This window comes from Cardiocondyla obscurior, linkage group LG26, assembly GCF_019399895.1.
Source record: "Cardiocondyla obscurior isolate alpha-2009 linkage group LG26, Cobs3.1, whole genome shotgun sequence".
NCBI lineage: Eukaryota > Metazoa > Arthropoda > Insecta > Hymenoptera > Formicidae > Cardiocondyla > Cardiocondyla obscurior.
Window position 1 is genome coordinate 525,532 of NC_091889.1, and position 22,712 is coordinate 548,243.

The 22,712-nt window shown below is 36.1% G+C and overlaps 1 protein-coding gene across 3 annotated transcripts in view; it reads left to right on the forward strand.

Moving 5' to 3' along the window:
• The window catches only part of LOC139111902 (titin), a 35,595-nt gene that overhangs the window by 6,267 nt on the left and 6,616 nt on the right, over nt 1-22,712 (forward strand). For all 3 annotated transcript variants that reach the window (XM_070672509.1, XM_070672511.1, XM_070672510.1), the window contains 27 exons: nt 100-236; nt 325-661; nt 1,640-1,912; nt 2,006-12,933; nt 13,008-13,362; nt 13,441-13,689; nt 14,349-14,489; nt 14,560-14,889; nt 15,014-15,186; nt 15,253-15,352; nt 16,779-16,942; nt 17,053-17,274; nt 17,369-17,622; nt 17,754-17,914; nt 18,006-18,276; nt 18,376-18,606; nt 18,673-18,805; nt 20,275-20,443; nt 20,527-20,566; nt 20,644-20,779; nt 20,864-21,020; nt 21,104-21,232; nt 21,332-21,676; nt 21,753-21,918; nt 21,985-22,138; nt 22,240-22,366; nt 22,460-22,660. In XM_070672509.1, coding sequence (XP_070528610.1) covers nt 100-236; nt 325-661; nt 1,640-1,912; nt 2,006-12,933; nt 13,008-13,362; nt 13,441-13,689; nt 14,349-14,489; nt 14,560-14,889; nt 15,014-15,186; nt 15,253-15,352; nt 16,779-16,942; nt 17,053-17,274; nt 17,369-17,622; nt 17,754-17,914; nt 18,006-18,276; nt 18,376-18,606; nt 18,673-18,805; nt 20,275-20,443; nt 20,527-20,566; nt 20,644-20,779; nt 20,864-21,020; nt 21,104-21,232; nt 21,332-21,676; nt 21,753-21,918; nt 21,985-22,138; nt 22,240-22,366; nt 22,460-22,660 — 16,083 coding nt within the window. The remainder of the gene's footprint in view (nt 1-99; nt 237-324; nt 662-1,639; nt 1,913-2,005; nt 12,934-13,007; nt 13,363-13,440; nt 13,690-14,348; nt 14,490-14,559; nt 14,890-15,013; nt 15,187-15,252; nt 15,353-16,778; nt 16,943-17,052; nt 17,275-17,368; nt 17,623-17,753; nt 17,915-18,005; nt 18,277-18,375; nt 18,607-18,672; nt 18,806-20,274; nt 20,444-20,526; nt 20,567-20,643; nt 20,780-20,863; nt 21,021-21,103; nt 21,233-21,331; nt 21,677-21,752; nt 21,919-21,984; nt 22,139-22,239; nt 22,367-22,459; nt 22,661-22,712) is intronic.

The following is a 22,712-nucleotide window of genomic DNA, read 5'->3' on the forward strand; positions in this document are numbered from 1 at the left end:
TAATTCTATTTTTTTTTTAATTAATTATTTGTCAATTACTATTATCTAATTATCTTATACGATTATACACTATACTGATAAACGTGCGTTTCTGTTTAGTAAGTGTAGCACCTGAACCAACTCTTTCTTGGTACAGAGATGATGCCTTAGTAGACGAATCTGATAAATATCACGTATTAAAAGAAAATCTTGGCACATGTCATTTCGAAGTGCAAAAACTCGAGTTTATCGATCAAGTAAGTATCAGTAAAATATGTCAATACATTTATTTGCCATATATAAAATAATTTTTACTTAATTATATTCTATTATTTTTTTTTTTAGGCCGAATGGAAATGTGTAGCGGCAAATGATTTTGGCCACAGCGTCACTTCCTGCTTTTTGAAGTTAATCATTCCTAAGCATTACAAGAAACCGAAATTTCTTGAGAGCTTACGTGCGATTCTATCGGAAGAAGGAGCTGTTAATTTAGAATGCAAAGTTATCGGTGTTCCACAACCAGTTTTGAAATGGTATAAAGACAACGTTGAACTTAAACCCGGTGACATACATCGAATCATTTCCGGACAGGACGGCACTTGCTGTCTAGGAATATATACTTGCGAAGCCACCAATTGCATGGGAACAGTCAGCAGCTCTGCATCTTTATTAGGATTTGAAGGTAATTCTTTTCATGTCACGTGCTGCATAGTAATTTTTAATTCTATAATTTTTATACGTAATTTGTTCGCATGAAAAGTTTTACAAAGCACTTTTTTTTTCTTTAAATTATTTTTACGTATTATATTACTAGCTCAAACATTTTTTATTATTTATTAGGTACTACAAAACGCGTGCTTCACGTTGTTTTACATGAAATAATTTTGGACAATGATTTATTTATGTATTTTACATAGTACTTTAGCACTTGTCATTTTTTTCTTTTTTAATATCACTTAAATATAAATTCGGACATCAATTATAAAAACGGTAATTTAATCGCCTTTATAGGTGATCGAGAAATTAAATATAAATTAAATATAAACGAGATGACAAATCTATCAATTTCGGGACTTCGCGACATCGAGTGTCCGAAAACGCTCGGGTGATATTAAAACGTCAGATGACGCAAGTTGGCAGCACGGTCCGAGCACCGTTCCCACCAATTCCATAACCACGCCTTTTTTATAATGGTTGCTATTCAGACAACCATTATAAAAAAGGCGTGACCACAAAATTAGTGGGATCGGTGCTCTGACCGTGTCGCCACCTTACACCTTCTGACGTTCTAATATCTCCCGAGCACTTACGGACAATTTCAGATACTCGCGAGACTTCAGAGTTGACGGACCTGTCATCACGTTTACTTTTAATTTCTCGATAACCTATACGTATAGGCGTATGATTAATAGAAGAGATCTTTGTGCCATATCATTAAATTGATAGATGCACACCAAATTAAAAAAAAAAAAAGCGTATGATTAAATTACCGCTTTTATTTAATTGCAATTGAGGATTAAATATTATTTACTAGATTCTTAATATACTTTTTAATAGCATTAGATTTTAAGTATTATTGTATACATCAAGCACTACAAAGGGTGAGTCGTTCTTTGCTAATTTTATGTTAAAAGTATTTAAAATTAGTTTCTTTTTATAGACAAAAAAAATACGAAAGAAATTCAATCGTCAAATGGTCACGAACTAGCGAGGAATTTATCGTTGTCAACTATACACGAGGAACGAACGTCTCAATTGTACGACACACCGCAAACAGATCATTCTGTTACTCTGGACGAACGAGGGGAGGTATCTTTCAGTTTCGATGGTAAGGAAGTATCTGTCAGTCTGTATGAAACGCCCGATCTCACTGAGGAAGAGGCGTTACAGATTGTTGAAATGTATGCCGATCAGCTGTCTGAGCATGTGACAGGTAAACCATTGATTTAATTTTTGTTGATTTATTAAAATGTTACAGCATTAAATTGAGAATAATTATATACTAAAAGATTGCATTTTTCTATAGAACATAACGTGATTGAGCTACCGCCAATGAGATTTGTTAAAGAAACGTCCACAACCGGTAATTTGTTAATGGAAGCCGTAGTAATCGATGTATCCCCCGATTATTTTGTCAGCGCGGAAGACGGTGATGATTTACGGACAGAAGCTGATTTCGAAGACGTCTCTATTTTGGATGACATTACTCACGTCCTTTCATCGCCTGAACGTGATTCACGTGGCTCTTTGAAAAGATCAGCTCGATATAATGTGGACGAAGACGAAAAAGCTCCTAATAGGCCGCCTCGAAAAAAATCAACGGGTTTATCGTCGTCAAAAAGCGAAAAAAGCCAACGAATAGAATCTGAGAGTTTCCACAGCGCACAGAAAGATGAACCGCCATTATCTCCGCCTTTATCTTTGAAACAGGACGACAGTGACACTTTTGCGGACGCTCTGTCTTCTACGCATCTCTCTATTACAGAAAGTCTTATCCAGAAACACAGGACATCAGAGCACGAAACAGAAGATAGTAGAAAGCGTAGCTTAAGCGCAGGAAAATCAACCGATTCCAGTTTAGATGACGGGATCGGTGACGACTCCTCTTTCGATTCAATGATTGGTGCTCCTAAGAAGAAACAACGTAAAAAGAAGCAACAAAAGGACAAAACTAATATTGAGGAACACTTTGACGCTAACGATTATGAGCGGAGAACAAAAAATATATCGGAAGACAAAGTTGAAACGAAGGTAGCGCATCAATTTATAGAGTCAGTTGAAAATACGGAAATAAGCAAAAACAGAAACGAAACTGAAACGGTGAAGGAATTATTTACCGAAGAAAAATCATTAGATAATTTAGAGAGTTTCACAAAAAGTAATAGCCAGGTTTCGGAGAAGATTCAGGAATTAACCAAATACGGCCTTTCAGAGTCGAAAAAAGCTCTATATAAAGTTCTGGAGATATTTTACGAAAACGTGCCTGACGCGGCACCGCAATTTTCTAATATTTACGAACGAATTGACGATGTATATCAATTATTGGAGATTTCAGATGAATTAGATACGAACGTAGAAATTATATCTAATCTAGAAATACATTTGAATGTATTATTAGAAGAAATTAATGAAGCTACATCAATGGACCATGCAGAAATTATTCGTAATATTTTAGAACCATTTATAGCTAAATTGTCGCATGTTATTGAAAATCTTGGGTCACCATCTTTACAACCGACACTTACAATTTTGAAGAAATTTAACGATCCTATTTTTAGCAAAACAGAAGAAATATCAAATGACGAACAATCTCCAAAAATAATAAAACAATTATCGACAACGAAAGAGCTCGAAAAATATATGTTAAAGAATTTAAATATTGACCAAGATTTAAGCAACGTACATTTTGCTATGTCATCAGTTTTAGAAAAGCAAGAAAAGAATATACCTTCGTGTCATTTGATTAAAAGTATCGAAGCATTACGTCAATCGATCGGTTCTTTGGCCATTACAATTGCTAACTTAAAAAATCCAACCGATAATGCGATAATTCAAGAAATTAGTGGACTAAATAAATTACTGTTAAATTTGCAAGGAGATTTATTAATGGAAAAATACGAACCACGTGAAGAGCTGATCCTTAATGATTTGATGAATCCTATCGGTATATTAAAAGAGATAATTCGTAATATAACTGAATGCAGCACTTCAAGCGAATCAATAGTACCCATATTAAATTTGCTGGAAGATATAGAAAAGGACGCAGCTCTTATAAGTAAAGAAATATCGAAGAAAAAGTATCAAGAAGAAAGTATTATGCAGTCTCAAAAAGAAAATACAGAAGAGGAAACTAATTCACTGGCTAATCAAATACGTCTTTCTTTGGATCCTCTGAAAAATTGGTTATCGACTATGTCCGAAGATAACGTGAAGCAGTATAAAGAAAGCGAAATGGAGTCTGCGTTGAGTTCAACAATCGAGGAATTAAAAAAAGACGTAAGTCAGATTGCGATTCAAACGTCATATTCTGAATCAACGAGTGATAAAAGTTTGATAAACGCACTGATTGACCTGCGAGAACCGTTAGTGAGACTTGAAAATGCTATTTCCACACATCACGAACCAAAAAATCTTTTAATTCTAAAAAATTTGGAGAATCCTATGAAATATCTTTTGCAAACCGTCGTGGATGTTCTTCGTAAACATGAGGAAGAAGAATCTTTATGGCCGATAATAGATATCATCGAACAGATTAATAATCAAATATCAATGTCAATCACAGATACTTTTTGCCAACAAGAAGCGAAACAAAATGCTAAAACATTTAATGTAGAAACGGAAGAAGAGGAAGGAGTTATGACAGCTTCTCAAGAAACTATTCCAGGTACTCTTACGGAAATTCCCTCAACGCCACTTGAAATTGGATCTGTCGCATTGCCTACTGAGCAGCCCATTACAGAAGACAATTCTAAAAGCATGACTTACGATACCGTTTTCGAAACCATAACGAATGAAAAGCAGGAGAGGGAGGAAAATGCAAACATCTTAATTACGACTTTGTCAGAAACTTTGGAAAAACTTGATTTAGAATTGACGAGTATATTAGAGGATTTCGAGGAATCAACAACGCAAACTACTACAATTCCCCAATCAAAATTAGCTAATTCCATAGAAGAGTTAAGAAGAACTATTTCCACAATACGCGCAATGACCGTTTACGGCGAGGAAACTGATTCATACGAAGAGAAGCTTAATCAAGCAACTCTTGTGCTAACTAATTTAATGCAACCTCTGACAAAGATACAGGATCTTATTTTCCAGTCGCACGAACACGATGTTTCAGAACTTACGATTCTGAATCGATTTATTCCATTGTTGAATGTAATAGAAAATAACTTAATAAGACTGATAATCGAGTTTAACGTAAATAAAGATATAGAAAATGAATTTAAGCTTCTTTTATGCACAGTGGAAGAAATTAAAGCAGAAATTCCAATTGCAACTGAAAAAATATTATTAAGACGAAAAATTTTAGAACATCTTTGGGACATCTCGAAACCTTTGGAAAGCATTTTGGAACGTATGAGCGATCTAGAAAAAGCTGCGGAAGAAACTCTCGAAACTGACGTCGCAAATATTTTAGGAAAACCAATCGCTGATCTATTAAGAGATATCAAGATTACAATTCAAGAAGTGGATGTGTTAAATCGGCGAGAACCTTTAATTCTCGAATTACGAAATCTTCTTGAGCCTCTGTTAGAATTTCATAGCTGTCTTTCAATGGTACAGAGCAGTCGTAGAAGTTTAGTTCCTGAAGCTTGTTTATTAGATGAAAGGAGAAGTGTTATTTTACGAGCGGTCGATGGTTTGCAAAAGCAAGTTTGTCATATTGTAGAAGTAACTGCGAACATGGAAGAAGCCTTTTTATTTAACGAATCTTTGACATTCCTCAGCTCCGCGATTTTACAGGTGCAGAAACAAATCGGTAAGACCGATTATTCGCGACGGTCAAGTAGTATCAACATTTCTCTTCAGCTCCGACTTACCAGCACATTGAATCGTTTAACTAATGCCATAATAGCCTTAGATGAACACGCTGACAAAAACACTTACGGAATAGTGTCCAAATGTTTGGAAGCTTTACAGAAGCAAATTTCGTTCACACAAGCGCAATTCAATCAAGTTGGTAGCGAATTAATTGACGAAGAAGCGATTGTAGAAGGCTTTCTTTACCCGACTAATCAACTTCTGTCGGCATTGAATATTCTAAAAGAGAATACGCAAAAAGGACCATCAGCACTTTCGCATAATTTTCTAGCTCAGCTTCAAGAGTTAGCCGATTCTATTTCAGAACTAAGCTCTTCTCTGTCGGCGCACAAAACAGGACTTGTCCAAGAAGGCACTTCGGAAGGAGCACCGATCATTGAAACTTTTTCTGCCGTCACAGACGTTTTAAATAATGTAAAGGATTCTATAAACATTATAAAACAGACAGTTGACGTTGAACAAAAAGCAAACGTAATTATCACGAAAGTGGAAAGTGTTATTGATGAGATTATAGAGGTATCGCAAGAAGAAATTGAGAGCGTGTTGATGATCACAGAAATACCGTCGTCTAAAGCAACGATTCAAGAAGTTCAAAATGAAATAAAAGATACCCCTGTAGTGTCACAAACGCTAATTTCAGAAAATTCGGAAGCAATTATCTCCGGACAAGCAGCGGACAATTTATCAGATGCGATAAAACGTAAGGAAAATGAAAAGGAAGATGAGAGATACGGGGATTTAACGACTGAAATATTAAAATTTAATTCTGCAATAAATAATTTAACGCAGCCGTTAAGAGAATTAATTCATTTTGTAAAATCTGCCGAACAAGAATCTCTCATTTCAAAATCTGAAGAAAATAAACGGAAAATACAAGAATTAACAGCTTTAATACAAATTCTGAATGATCTACAAGCCACAAATATTTCTATTAAAACAATAATAGCTTCCTCGCCCGTATTGCAATTAAATAACGAATTTTCTCGTATGGAAGATGGTCTTGTTGATTTTGAAAAGGCTGTCAATGCGGTTATTCTTTTGGCTCGTGAAGGAGTTAAACCAGAATTAAAAGAGGATATTATGGCGTCTTTACCACTTATATCCAAATCCTTAAGCGCTCTTGAAAATATATTAACATCAATATATCAAACAACATATGAAGGCGGATCTATCAAGAAAGACGGAGAACCATTATCTACAATTGCAAAAGACTTGATATTATGTATTAACGATACAATTAAGTCTCTAAATGAAATGCAGGTATCAAAATGTGTTAATACCGTCGACGAAAAAGAAATGGAAATATCGAAAGTAAAGGAGGAAACGAAAGATATTGAAGAAACAACCGCACGACCGCTTGAAGAGCTTATAGAAGCCATTATGGAATCTCAGGAACAAGTAAAATGTGATGAAACTTTGTTACCGGAATCTAGTTTGTCTTCCATGGATGTTATCGACGCTAAAGGCACAGATAATTTTAAATCTGCAGAAGTAAAATTAAACGAAGCAGAAATTGAGGAAGCGTCGGCTTTGCTATCGTTTGCAAAGTCCATAGAAATAACGAATGAACAGATAGCTACGGCTAAACAAAGTACCACAAAGGAAGAAGTTAATGAAAGTGATATGTTAAAAATTATGACTATTCCAATTGAAGAATTGCAAAGTACAATATTGAAAGTCGAAGATCGAATGTCTCAAACTCTGGAAACAAAAGAATCGGTAAAAACTGTTACCTTAGAATGCATGATGCGGCCGTTGCAAGAGTTACAGCAATTATTTTTAACCGGTTCTTATCAAGATACCGTTCCAGCCTTGCAGCAATTGCCGATAAAGTCGATACTAGACGATTTAAATAAATCCGTAGCGATTATTCAAGATCAAGTTACGGCCATCCAGGATAATTTATTTGCAGACGTGAATACAGATGACTCGACAGCATTGAAAGACTTGGCGAGATCACTTGGGGACTTGAGGACATCGATGGTGGTTCTGCAGCAGCTAAATGCAATAGAAAACGCTGGGCAACAAATTGTGGAAATCGAGAATGCGTCCGCGCTACAAGCATTCGCTAAATCTGTCGAGGAGTTCAAGAAATGCTGCTCCGTTATAGTTGAAAGGCCGAAAATCATTGAAGCTTTTACGACAAACGTAGAATCGAGGCAATCTAACAAGGTAATAGATACGCATCTGATTGAAAACATTATTGCACCTCTACGAATATTACAGGAGCAGATTTCAACTATCGAAGAAACTAAAATGCAAGAATCGGAGATTTTAAATGTCACGGAAATGCGAAAGCCGATTAATGTGTTAAGTAGCCTTGTTGGTCCTTTACAGCAGCTTGAAAAATCTTTTGTCGCGATAGTGCAAAAGGAACATGTTATTGAACACGATGAACACAACGTTAAAGTTAAACCGCCCTCCGTAAGTATAGAAACGTTTACTCTACAACCTATTCTCGAGGAAATACAAAAGTCTATCGCTTCTGTACAAGAGCACGTAATATTAGAGGCAGGAAGTCAAATTACATCGGAAATAGAAACCGATGCTTTACTGAAATCGATTGCTCAGCCTTTGGTGGATTTAAAAGCTTCTATTGCGTCTATTCAACAAGTAACCTCAACTGCGCCTGAATTTTCAGATGAACTTGCACAAGAACAAAATATCTCGGCATTGGAAACTTTTGCCGAAAGTCTTCACGACCTGACCGAACGTATAGCGATGTGCAATCATCAGCAGATAATCATGGAGCCCGCGATTGACACCATTTCCGAAGATGCTTCGTCTTTGAATACATGGGCGGATGTAATTGATGAATCCTCTTCGAAAATCACACGTCCAATAGTGATTGATCAAGGAACGATCGAATCTCCAGTTGAAATTGCAGCATCGATATCAGAAGACGAGATTTCCACGTTGAAAATGTTAGCAAAGCCATTGACCGAATTACGAGAACATCTATCTTTAATTGTCGAAGAGCAGAAAATGATACAGCCATATGATACAACAAGTTCTCTATCAGAGAAAGAAAATATTTCTTTGATGAAAACGGTAGTAGAGCCTCTATCAGAATTACAACATGCAGCAGCGATAATTATTCAAGAACAAATGGCTATCGAACGTGCTAACGAGAACTCATTTTCTATTGATAATAAAAATGAATTTGTTCTCCGTCCTTTGATAGAACCACTTGAAGAGTTGCGTCATTCTATCGCGATAATACAGGATCAGATGGTGGTTGAAACGTCAACGGATCAGTCGATAAATGACATAATATTAAATGCATTGGCAGAACCATTGTTTGATCTCCAACGTGCTATATCTGTTTTAGAAACACGAGTAATATCGCCTGATATTGAATCCATGTCTGAAGGTACAAGCAGCAATTGGATAACAGAATGTTTAGCGACTTCTCTGCAAGAAATAGAGAGATCGATTGCTGACATTCAACAATATAACGTAATCGAACCAGAAACTTTAGTTGCGAAGGAGCAAACGAGAACTTTAACATCAGACTGGTCCTTTAATGAAAGTTTAGCAGAAACAATAGAAAGTATAAAATCTGTAATATTACGTATGGAACATGACTCTATAGAAACAGAAATTCTAAAGACGATGGAAGTACCACTTGCTAACATGCAACAGAACTTAACGTCACTAAGAAGTAAAAGTAATTTGGGTGTTGAAGAAAAAATCGATATTGATGAATTTAACGAATCTCTTTCTAATTTTGAGGATTGTATTTCATTGGTTAAGGAACAAATTCTTGATAAAAATGTATCTAAACAATCAGATTCGAGCAAAATTGATGCTTCGGTATTTTCCACTCTCAATATATCATTAACAGAATTAAAGTCTTCTATTGCGACTATAAAAGAATCGCAACATGTAAATCTCAACAATTTGGAAAAGCCGTTAAAACTCCTGCAAAATGCGGTTGAAACAATTTTATCTGCACAACAAAGTACAAAACGTTCAGAATTATCGACGAAAACAGAAGATGAAACACAAGATAAGAAGATTGAAAAGCTAGAAAGGAAAAAAGAGGATCTTGGTAAGAAAGAAGAGATTAAACAGGAAGAACAAACAGAAGAAAAGAATTGTGGCAAAACAGAAGAGATTAAACAACAAGATGAACAAAAAGAGAAAAATGAAATAAAAATATTGAAGGAAGAGGATTCTGGAAAAAAAGAAGAGATTAAACAAGATGAACGAAAGAAGAAAAATGAAATAAAAATATCGAAGGAACGGGATTCTGCAAAAAAAGAGGAGATTAAACCAGAAGAGCAAAAGGAAAAAGATGAAATTAAAATATTGAAAGAAGAGGATTCTAGAAAAAAAGAGGAGATTAAACAAGATGAACGAAAGGAGAAAGATGAAATAAAAATATCGAAGGAACGGGATTCTGCAAAAAAAGAGGAGATTAAACCAGAAGAGCAAAAGGAAAAAGATGAAATTAAAATATTGAAGGAAGAGGATTCTAGAAAAAAAGAGGAGATTAAACAAGATGAACGAAAGGAGAAAGATGAAATAAAAATATCGAAGGAAGAGGATTCTGGAAAAAAAGAGGAGATTAAACAAGATGAGCAAATGGAAAGAGATGAAATAAAAATATTGAAGGAAGAGGATTCTGGAAAAAAAGAGGAGATTAAAAAAGATGAACGAAAGGAGAAAGATGAAATAAAAATATCGAAGGAAGAGGATTCTGCAAAAAAAGAGGAGATTAAACTAGAAGAGCAAAAGGAAAAAGATGAAATTAAAATATTGAAGGAAGAGGATTCTAGAAAAAAAGAGGAGATTAAACAAGATGAACGAAAGGAGAAAGATGAAATAAAAATATCGAAGGAAGAGGATTCTGCAAAAAAAGAGGAGATTAAACAAGATGAACGAAAGGAGAAAGATGAAATAAAAATATCGAAGGAAGAGGATTCTGCAAAAAAAGAGGAGATTAAACAAGATGAACGAAAGGAGAAAGATGAAATAAAAATATCGAAGGAAGAGGATTCTGCAAAAAAAAAGGAGATTAAACAAGATGAACGAAAGGAGAAGGATGAAATAAAAATATCGAAGGAAGAGGATTCTGCAAAAAAAGAGGAGATTAAACAAGATGAACGAAAGGAGAAAGATGAAATAAAAATATCGAAGGAAGAGGATTCTGCAAAAAAAGAGGAGATTAAACAAGATGAACGAAAGGAGAAAGATGAAATAAAAATATCGAAGGAAGAGGATTCTGCAAAAAAAAAGGAGATTAAACAAGATGAACGAAAGGAGAAGGATGAAATAAAAATATCGAAGGAAGAGGATTCTGCAAAAAAAGAGGAGATTAAACAAGATGAACGAAAGGAGAAAGATGAAATAAAAATATCGAAGGAAGAGGATTCTGCAAAAAAAGAGGAGATTAAACAAGATGAACGAAAGGAAAGAGATGAAATAAAAATATCGAAGGAAGAGGATTCTGGAAAAAAAGAGGAGATTAAACAAGATGAGCAAATGGAAAGAGATGAAATAAAAATATTGAAGGAAGAGGATTCTGGAAAAAAAGAGGAAATTAAAAAAGATGAACGAAAGGAGAAAGATGAAATAAAAATATCGAAGGAAGAGGATTCTGGAAAAAAAGAGGAGATTAAACAAGATGAACGAAAGGAGAAGGATGAAATAAAAATATCGAAGGAAGAGGATTCTGCAAAAAAAGAGGAGATTAAACCAGAAGAGCAAAAAGAAAAAGATGAAATTAAAATATCTAAGAAAAAGGATTCTGGAAAAAAAGAGGAGATTAAACAAGATGAACGAAAGGAGAAGGATGAAATAAAAATATCGAAAGAAGAGGATTTTAATAAAAAAGACGAGATGAAACAAGAAGAGCGGAAGGAGAAAGATGAAATTAAAATATTGAAGGAAGAGGATTCTGGAAAAAAAGTGGAGATTAAACAAGATGAACGAAAGGAGGAAGTTGAAATAAAAATATCGAAAGAAAAGGATTCTGGAAAAAAAGAGGAGATTAAACCAGAAGAGCAAAAAGAAAAAGATGAAATAAAAATATTAAAAGAAAAGGATTCTAGTAAAAATGACGAGACGAAACAAGAAGAACGAAAGGAAAAAGACGAAATAAAAATATCGAAGGAAGAAGATTCTAATAAAGGAGAGATTAAACAAGAAAAGCAAAAGGGAAAAGATGAAATAAAAATATCGAAAGAAAAGGATTCAAGCAAAAAGGAAGGGATTACACAAGAAGACAGAAAGGATAAAGATGAAATTAACATATCAAAGAAAAAGGATAAGAAACAGGAAGAGATATCTAAGGTTAAAGACATAAAAGTTGCAAAAGATGAACAAGTGCAGTCGAAAAAAAATATACAAGAGAGTAAAGAAATAGAAGTAAAGGAGGAAATCCAAAAATTGAAATCGAAAAAAGATGAAAATTCATATAATCAATCAGACGAAAGTGTTAAAATGCAAATAGATGAAAAAATATATCAAAAACAGCAAGAAAAGAGTGAACCGAAATTTGAAAAGCTAGAGCGAACGAATAAAGAAGAAGAGCGGAAACAATACAAACCACAAATAACTAATGAAAATCAATTATCTACGAGAAGAGAGTACATTGAGGGTAATGAATACAAAGTGCTACAAAACGAGAATGATTATCAGAAGAGAAATAATGATAAAAAGTTACTCCAAAAAGAAATGGAGCACCTGGAAAAGAAACCCACTGTAAGACGAGCTAAAGAAGTGGTTGATTATACATCTGTAACAGACGAGGAAAGACGCCAAAAAAGAAACGAAGAAAAGAAAATTAGGAGAGATGAGACTGCTAGATTATTACGGGAAGAAGAGTATAAACTACGAAAAAGACAAGAAGAGGAAAGATTGAAAAATAGGCAGAGAAAAAAAGAGCAATTAAGAGAAAATGAATGGTCCGCAAAGCGCGAAAATGAATCCGACCGTTTTCTTAAAAATGTATTGGAGACTACGTACAAGCCGAATAAATCAATTTCATCGTTTTTCGGTGCTGATTATTCTTGCGACTATACTTATCGGTTTGATTCTAAAATGCCGATGCTTTCTAGTACTTCCAGGTCGTATAGCTGGAGGGATTCTTTAACATCATTAAGCGGAAAAAGGCTCGATGACTATTGGGACTATAAATTACACAGTCCTTCTATGGATAGGTATTATTTTGATACGGCATCGTCACACAGAAGGCGTAGAAAAAGAGAAAATCGTATGATTCGCGCGAGATCGATTAGCTTGTTAAAATACGATGGTTATTCAACCGGAGATAGCGATGCCACTATTGTACCTAATACCTACGCTCGATCTCGTCGGCGCACAAAAACGGACACTCTCTCGCACTCTGATTTTGGTACCTGCGAATCTAAGTCTTACACCGATCTTCATCAAAGTGAGGTAATTATTCATTATCAAACTATTGCGCAACAATTTACAGAATAACTCGATTAAAAAAATATTAATTGTTTCAGAGTTTTTCGTGGGATAAACCAAAGAAACCATCGTTCTGTACGAGACTAACAAACAGAATTGTAGGACCTGGCATGAGAACGAGACTGACTTGCACCGTTCTTGGTAATCCAGAACCACGGGTTTATTGGATGAAAAATGATCAAAAATTAGATACGTCAGACGGCCGTTATAAAATACGATGCGAAAACGGTATGGCTTATCTGGAATTGTACGACGCGCTTCCCGAAGACGCTGGGATATACACATGTGTAGCTGAGAATACACATGGCACCTCGACCACTGAATCTATTTTGAGAGTTTATTCCGATTACAAATCCACGCATGCATCTCCAATTTTTATAACGTTAATTAAAGGTATACGCACGCAAATATGGCAATATATTTTGACGTTTATAAATTAATTATATTAATAATAAATTTTTTTTCTCGTAGATACTTATCGATATTCCGATCATAAGCTAATTCTGGAATGTCGCGTACGAGCACATCCGATTCCTACAATTTCCTGGTTAAAGGAAGGAACGATTCTTCAAGGCGAACGTTACAAGCAAAGCTGTCTCGACGATGATGTATATCGACTAGAAATAGCAGATCCTAATATCACAGATAATGGACAATACACGTGTCGCGCGACGAACGAACTACATACCGAAGAAATGTCTCACATTGTACATGTTGAAGGTAATTATAATATTTTATATACTAGAAGAAACCGTGCGCGCGCTATTTTTTAAGACACCCGAATTACGAACTTCGAAAAAAAAAATTATGTGACTTACCACAATCTGCATGAGCTTCAGCGGAGTTATAAAGTTCTGCCGGTGACTGTAACATAAAATGAAAAATATTAATGTAGACATGACGATATATCAGTTAATTAATTTAATAAAATAAAAGGTAAAGGTTTTTTTTAAAGATTTTATAAAAAATAATTTATATTTACCTAAAAGTTGCTCCGCTGATGCACGATGCCCTTCCCGGGCCTGCTCCTCCTCTCAGATGGGACGTGTCGAGTCATCTTTCCGCGCACAAGTCACTCGCGAACACCCCGACCGTGATTTTACATTCGCGAAATTACTCAATAATCACTTTCGCGTGTTCCACGTTCGGCACTCGCGTTTATAAGAAAGTCGTACGTTAAAGAACTCCGCCCGAATACTTTACGGACCGACGAACCAGCTGCGGTTCGTATAATAATTAATACCGGCGGAAACGGCACTTTCGTTGACGACGGCGGATGCAGCTGCGTCGATCTGTAACAAAAAAAATATATATATATTTTTATAGAGAAGATTAACACATATACTTATCTGAATAATATACAATAATATAATTTACAGATTGGCAAGCCGTAAATCGAAACGATCCATATTTGAGCGCAGCTAAATCGGAATTCGCGCAAAGACCACAGTTTTCCAACTTATTAAAAGATTACAGCGTACCTACTGGTGGCACTATCGCTCTTCAAGTGAAAGTTAAAGGTAAATGAGACCCTAATCGAAAGAAAAAAAAAAATGAATTACATATGGAATCTTGTTCGATGTGTTGTAGGTACACCGTTTCCGGAAGTGAAGTGGCTGCGCGGCGACCGAAAGGAGCCAATTACTATACCAAAAGCGAGAACCTTTGCGGAACGTGGACTTCACACGTTAATTGTTCCCGACGCGACAGAGTCGGAAAGGGGTTTATACGTGTGCAGAGCGATCAACGTTTATGGACAAGTAGACACGAGCGCGACGGTGAACGTAATATCGTCAAGTGCTATCGATGGAGGAAAACCGGCGGTATTCGTCTCGAGACCATCCAAGAAATCGATCGACGTGATCGTTGGCGAAGATATTAGCATATCTTTCCGAGCCAGCGGTATTCCTAAACCTCGAAGTAAGACTCGACGGAGCGATGCTTAATCGCTCGCATTTATAAATTAATATTTTATTTAATTTTTCTTTTGTAAACTTTTTTTTCTTCTCAATCCTCTTATCTAACTTTTTTTTCACTATTTCAGTAATATGGATGAAGGGACTGACGGATATTACGGATGGACCACGATCCTACAAGGAGACCATTGATGATTACGTCAGATTAATATTAAAAAGAGTTACGCCTTCCGATGAAGGCACTTATTGCATTTTGGTCAAAAATAGATATGGCTGTGATAGAAGCTTCTTTTCAATCAAGGTAAGAATATTTGTTAAAGTAATCGAAATAACGAGTTGAATGTTATAAAATAATGCCTTTCAACAGGTGAAACAACGTGCTAGATCATTGACTCCATTATCGGATTGGAATTCTGTCGCTGAGCGTGACGCAGAAGAATACGACAAAGAAATGTCCTATGTGAGAAGTAAGTGCAGTGATTTATATGCAATACTGGAATGGTCGAAAGAGTTTGAAACATTAAATAGTATTATGCGAGCGAGTTTAAATTTAAATAACCAAATTCATATTTAGTAACACTTCAAATGCGTAACTAAAATTAGTACGGTATTATCATATATCATATATTAAAATTAGAGTGACAATCTACACAGACTGTAACATATGCTTGGCTCAAAATTTACTGGCTGCGTGCCAATTGACGCCTGGATTAAACAATCGCACGGTGTGACGACATTATTTCTACGATTAATCCGGTTACCTCGAAATTTTTTAAATAAAATAACGTTATATATAAATATACTTTTTATAATAAATTAGAGTCGATAGCCTACGCGATGCAGCTTCAGTAAATTCAGGATTTGCGCATTCGTAAAGCTTTGTATTTGTAATGTAAAATATATGCGGTGGAAGAACGCTTAAGTTTCTTCATTCGAGGAACACTTCGGGAACCAGGTTATTTTAGTTTGCCTTCTTTACTTATTCTCCCACCAACACTTTACAAACTCCGCAAAATTCAAAATTCAGTCTTCGCCTGAACGCGAATCATTTCATATGCTCTATTTTGAAGGGCTCTCGGTTTTGTGACGGTACATTTCGGTAATAAATAGTAACCTTGCAAAGTATAAATTTATTTATTTTTAACAGTGTCATTTTTTAAATCATTTCTCACTAAGTTGTGTGCGATACGAAAATTAATGTGCCTGATTTGCAAGTTCAATCAATAAGTGAATAGAAAAAAAAAAAAAAAACTTAATTATAATGCCGCATGATCATGGAATCGTTATCAATGCTAAAAACGAGAATATCACGATTTCACGTTTGAGATGTTTCTGGACCAAGGATTGTTTAATCACCGATTTTTTAGAGTATTTGTACGGACATCGAGGTTAGCGATTATACGAGAACTGTTTCTGACTCGTGAATATAAATTAAAAAATAATTCTCTGTAATATACGTACGCGTACGCGCAGAGTGAATCGTACTGGATGGAAGCAGTTATCGACAGAAGCTTTAAGTTGACGATGTGTAATGCTGTGCACTCACCGTCAGGGATGGCGTTTGTGATGCTGCGGCGTCGGCTAGCGTACGTGATCTTGGCGTAGGGTGCGTCGAATCTCACACGAAGCGCGCGCGTAGATATGTTGCGTAGCATCGGTCACCGAAAACTGAGGGGGAACGCGGCCTCCTACACCTCCGCGCACTCGGCGGCCGGGAGAGGGGGAAATCACGTACACTAGCCGCCGTTGCCGCTAGTCGTAGCAAACGCCATATTTGCTTTTCAGGTTACATATACGGAGCACTTGGTCGGTAACGATTCACTTCCATCCATTATGATTTACTCTGTTATACAGTATACAGTTGATACGACTAAATATTTAATTCTGGATCAGATGTACCTGGTCCGATTAGCAGCGAACCCGTTGCTATCGATGGAGGAAAAAGCTGGCTATCTTTGAGTTGGGGCAAAGCAGAAAGAAGGGGTCCTGCACCGGTGATCGCTTACAAAGTTGAAGCTTGGCAATTAGGTGGTGAGGGTGGCGCGCGATGGGTAGAGGTAAAATATAAAAAAAAAAAAAATTTTTTACTTAATTAATTCTTAGCTTAACATGTATTTTTTAACTCGAGTATCTTTCTTGAAATCGAATTATTATTTATTCTTGTTAGCTGGGAGTCACGCCGATCAACGCGTTCGACGCATTCAATTTGCGACCGGGAGGAGAATACAAATTTCGTGTGACTCCACGAAACCGATATGGATGGGGCGAGCCAGTAACAATGACGAATTCAGTGTCGGTGATGGAGAGTACAGACCTTCCGGAATTCACAAAAATTCTACCGGGTCAATTAAAGGCTCTTGAAGGAGCACCGGTAAAGTTGGAATGCGAGGCAAGTTTATGAATAAAGACATTAATATTTTATTACTCTTATTAACATATTCTGTCTTATACATATATAAATATAAATATGTATATTTTTTTAGATCCGCGGTGATTCTAAAACGGAGATACGATGGTATCGGGACACAACGGAAATTAATCCGTGTAACGATTCAAGATTTTCAATCTATCGCGACGGTTCTAAATATTCCTTGACGATTGCAAACGTTAAAGAAGATGATACCGGAAGGTATGTTTGCGAAGCAACCAACAGGATCGGTAAGGTATCGTCGTTTGCTAGAATTCTCGTGGTTACTGATCCGAGAATTATCGAGGCCGATGCTAAACTTAAAACGAGGTAGGTAGACATTACCTTTGCGAAAAGAAATTAAAAAAGTAAAATTTGGATTTATCAAGACACTATTGTGTTTCTTACTATCCCGGTGCAACGGAGATTATAGTAATAATTTGGTACAACTCTGTTAAAAGTTTAAACGTTGAGCCGGAAGACAGACCGCCGCACTTCACCATGAGAATACGGGACAGACGAGTGCAAACAACTTACCCAGTAAGGCTTACCTGTCAGGCCATCGGACACCCCGTTCCAGAGATCACATGGTACAAGAACGGAATTGAAATCGATCAGGATGGTAATTATTCACTGGTAGCGTTATGGAGCTTTATTATGATTATTCTTATGGAGTTCTATTATTTTTTTCGATAAATGTTCTTCTTTTGTAGATCGCCACGTCTTTTGGGACGATGATTCGAACTTTCATACTCTGGAAATAATTCATTCCGTTCTTGAAGACTCCGGATGCTATATGGTGACAGCGAGGAATATAAACGGCTCGGTGTCCTGTCGATGCACTCTCGTGGTGGACAAAGGCATACGCGCCTACGTCGCGCCGGAGTTTCTTCGTGATCTCGACGCGATTTATACGATTCATTCAGGTGAAGAATTACGAATGTCAGCACAGCTCGAAGCTTATCCGAGTGTTGGCGTTGTATGGTAAGTGATGATTATAATTAACATACTAATTTATGACAATAAAAGTTAAAATATATACTGCTTTAATTTTTATAATTATATGAAACACTCTTTTTGTAGGCATCGCGATGGCATTCGTTTACGACCAAGTAGAAGAGCGATAATGACGTTGAGCCATGATGGTACTGTTCAATTTTCGTTAGCTAATGTTACTACACGAGACGCGGGAGTCTACAGTTGCACCGCAACGAATGTAGTCGGTCAAACTGAGACGTCCACTAGAGTAGCAGTTACCGCGATCGAGGATCAGTCCATCGATGAATCATCGAATGTTGCGAGCCCAGACATACCGTAAGTACAATTATTATTTTGGCGTACACTTACAGAATTAAAAGCAAAATTGTTTTACTTTCGTAGATACTCCAAGGAGCCTCTTTTTGTAACGAAGCCTCTGTCGACCGAAGCGATCGAGGGCGATACGGTTGTAATTCTTTGCGAAGTGGTAGGAGATCCTAAGCCAGAAGTGATATGGTTGCGCGATTTTCTCAAGGTAAACTTCGTAAATATTTTCTGGTTTTGTAACCTTATGACTATTTGCTTTTTTAAAAAATCTGATACAATAAGATAACGATGTAATTATGACGAGAAACGAACATTGCAAGTGGTAAAATGTACGTGTACGTACCTAATACTGACTCGATCCATGTTATGTGGGTCAAGGTAGCTGCAAAAAATGACTATGTAGCCGAACGTAACAGAACATATTTTAACTATATGCGGGCAAGACATTATATGCACTGGCAAAGGAAATGCCATTGACATTGGATAGCTTCTTATGGTAGCAGCAATTTCGCGTTACGTCATATAACATTTTTAATATGGATGAAGAAACGGAACTCGATATGTATTGTATTTGAGAAGGGGGTCGTGGGGTTGATTGACGACATACAAATCCAAAATTGGAAACGGATGCATTGACTGAGAAAATGTGCGCGTCTACGTCACTTCAGAATATCTGCATAATCGTAAAATGCACACGAAACAGTATCCCCACTTACTCCTGAGACCAGCTCGGCTTTCTTCGACGATGAATCGGTACTGTAACATACGACCAGTAAAACAGTCGTCGTGTAACTTTAGCGAACGAACAAGCGCTTCAACTGTTGATTACTTAAACGTGAAATTATCGTTGTTACGTTAAACGTGAATTATTATTTCAATTAAAAAATTATGTATACTTATATAAATTTTATCAAGTAATACAATATAATTCTTAGTAATTAGCCAAATAAATCGTTTTATTTAAATATTTTATATATTACTTAGCACAAAAATTTAATTTACTTCGATGTGGATTACAATAGTGTAAGTATAATATTAATTGACATAGCTGTTTGACTCCAGCTAAGAAAAGTAATAGAATTTTGAGTTAAACTAAATACATCAATATTCTATGAATATATAATTATAAACGCATATTTTTAAATTGCATTAAAAGTTAATGTAAATTCTTTTTTTTTCTCTCATTGACGGATACACAAATTCGTACGTAAATATAATATAGAGAATTTATGTAATTATTAAATTTGCGAAAAATAATGTAAGTAAAACAGTAATATACGCTTGTATGTACTCATATAATACGTTTAACCAGATCAGACTACGGCGATCTGTTCAACTTTCGCTCCCTATATGGTCTAGAACAGTGACGAAGACATCACTCTTTCTTACCTCTCTTTTTTCACTGTCCTTTTTGTTTGCAGTACCACACGCTGAGTTTTAACCCTCATCTCACAATCTTGCGTAAGAACTAACACTCGAAATTTTTACTGTAAATACGACTGGGTTACATTCACCAGAAAGCATCCGCATAAAAGCAAACACGTATTAGTAAGAATTTAATAAAAATTAGTAATAAATTATTAAAAATTAGTAATAATAAAAAGCACTGAATTATGTTGTCATAAAAATACAAATTAAAATAATACATATATTTTAAATAAAAATATGATCTTGCAGCCCGATTATTATAAAGACGCACCTCACTTCCGACTGGTAGGTGCAGGTCCACAATATCGACTGGAAATACCTTACGCTAAGCTTGATTTTACTGGAACGTATTCCGTGATAGCCCGCAACTGCCATGGAGAAGCTAAAGCTGTAATTTCCCTGCAAATCTATGCCAAAGGTAAATTTAGTAGCGTAAACAAAATTCGTTTTATGTCGAACGGATCTTAATTCAATATATATATTTTTTTTTTTTTTTTTCAGGGCAAGGTAAAGAAAAACAAACGCAGAAATCTCGTCACGGGTAAGCTATTGCAAAAGCTTAGTAACGCACAAAAATCTTCTGACTGTTTTACTTAAATAAAATATTAAATATTATAGAAAAGTACTGACACTGCCGATTATAAAGAGGGATCTCCGAGATCTTCGATGCTGCGACGGCGACGCAGTTTCCCTGGAATGCAAAGTTTATGCTACACCAGAACCACCTTTAATTCGTTGGGAACGTGGCGGCAAAGTAATGAAAGATTTAAAATATTTGATAATGTCATATAATACGAATGTTTGACGAATTATGCACATTTAATGTATTTTTCGTTAGATTATAGCTATGGTAGGTGATTTTAGCACCGATTTCGATGGTGAAACGGCACAATTAAATATCCAGCATGTCTATCCCGAGGATGAAGGAGAGTACACGTGCGTAGCTTACAATGATCTTGGGAAAGCATATACATCAGCCTGTTTAGTTGTAGATGGTAAATCTCTTTTTTCTTTCTCTCTCTCTCTTTCTCTCTTAAAAATTTTCTACAGTTTTAATAATCTAAATTATTCTATGTAGTCCCTGAAGGGAAAGAAAATATATTAAGCCAAAGATTGGCAAGGCCAATGGGTCTGCTGTCAGCAGGATCGACTCCAAGATCGACGCCACGTTCAACGCCTATCAGAAGCTTGTCGCCTGCAGTCCCGCGTAAGTCTAAAATAAAAGTTAAAAGCTCAGTGATAGGAAAAAAAGAAATAAAACAATGATTGAAAATAATGAAATAAATAAAATAAAAATAATTTTCAGACGGACGCGAATTCAAGTCACCGCAAGTTCTATCGCGAGGCGGTACATCGAAACGACCGAAAGTCTGTCCGCCGAAATTTTACGCGGTGCCGCACAACTGCCTGGTCCAAGAAGGCGAAACTGTACGCTTCCAATGTTCCGTTGTTGGTCATCCCGCACCCTGGATAAAGTGGGACAAGAATGGTACCACTGTAACACCGAGCACTAGAATCTCCGTCAAAGAACGCGATGACATTAAGGTACTCGAAATTGTCGACGTGATGCAAGAAGACGCCGCTCTCTACAGAATAACGGCAGAAAACGATTTTGGCCGAATTGAGGCCAGTGCTCGTCTTGAAGTGATAAGTACGTGTGCAATTCCTAAAATTTTCTTTCTACCTAATAGATATTTTTATATAAATGTTTTTTTTGTTTCGAAAAGATCGATACGAACCTACGAGCCGAGCGATTCGAACTAGAAGTGCCTCACCCAGAACGTATCCTTCATTTGAGCGAAGTCTTCTTCCGACCACGGCAAGAATAAACAATCGCTTGCAATTGGAATGCCGAGTAAAAGGAACGCCGAGCGTAACACCAACGTGGCATCGGTTAGTTTCATGAAGTTTTCATAATGCGAATCTGTATTAAAGTGACATTAACAAAATTTTGTACAGAAACGGACGACCATTGGAACGATCCTCTAGAATAAAGAAATATTTCGATGGCACAACTGCCAGAATTGAAATATCGAAAGTGAAGGCTAGTGATGCAGGTGAATACACCTGTATAGCGACTAATATTCTTGGATCAACGAGAAACAGTTGTCAGGTGAGTGAGAGTTGTATAAAACATTAGTTAACAATTTTATTTGAGAGAAAGAGAACGATTTTTTACTATTTGTTTGATTTTAAATATATAATTATTCGCAGGTAACTATATTAGATCCTTACGATTCGTCTATTGCGGATAAGAATCCACCACAGTTTCTACAATCGTTGCCGAAAGAGTCAATTGTCATGGAGAATCATTGTTACGAATTTCAGACGGGAGTCACAGGTAAAACTTATTACAATTCGTTTTTTAAATTTATGTTTAGCTTAGTTACATAAATCTTTTAAAATAAAATTTTATTTTATTTTATTGCATCAGGTACACCTCCTTTTACAATTATCTGGTCTAAAGATGGTCGCGAGCTACCAGACAATGATTATTATAAATACGTTGTTTATGGAGATGGTGGTATTGCTCTAAGAATAGCGGAGGTTTGTTCATATGACGCCGGCGAATATACCTGCACTGTACAGAACGATTACGGTACTGCGTGCTGCAGTAGTCTTTTTGCTGTACAAGGTGGGATTTATCTTTAAATTGTTCTTCTGATATTAATATTATCACGAGACTT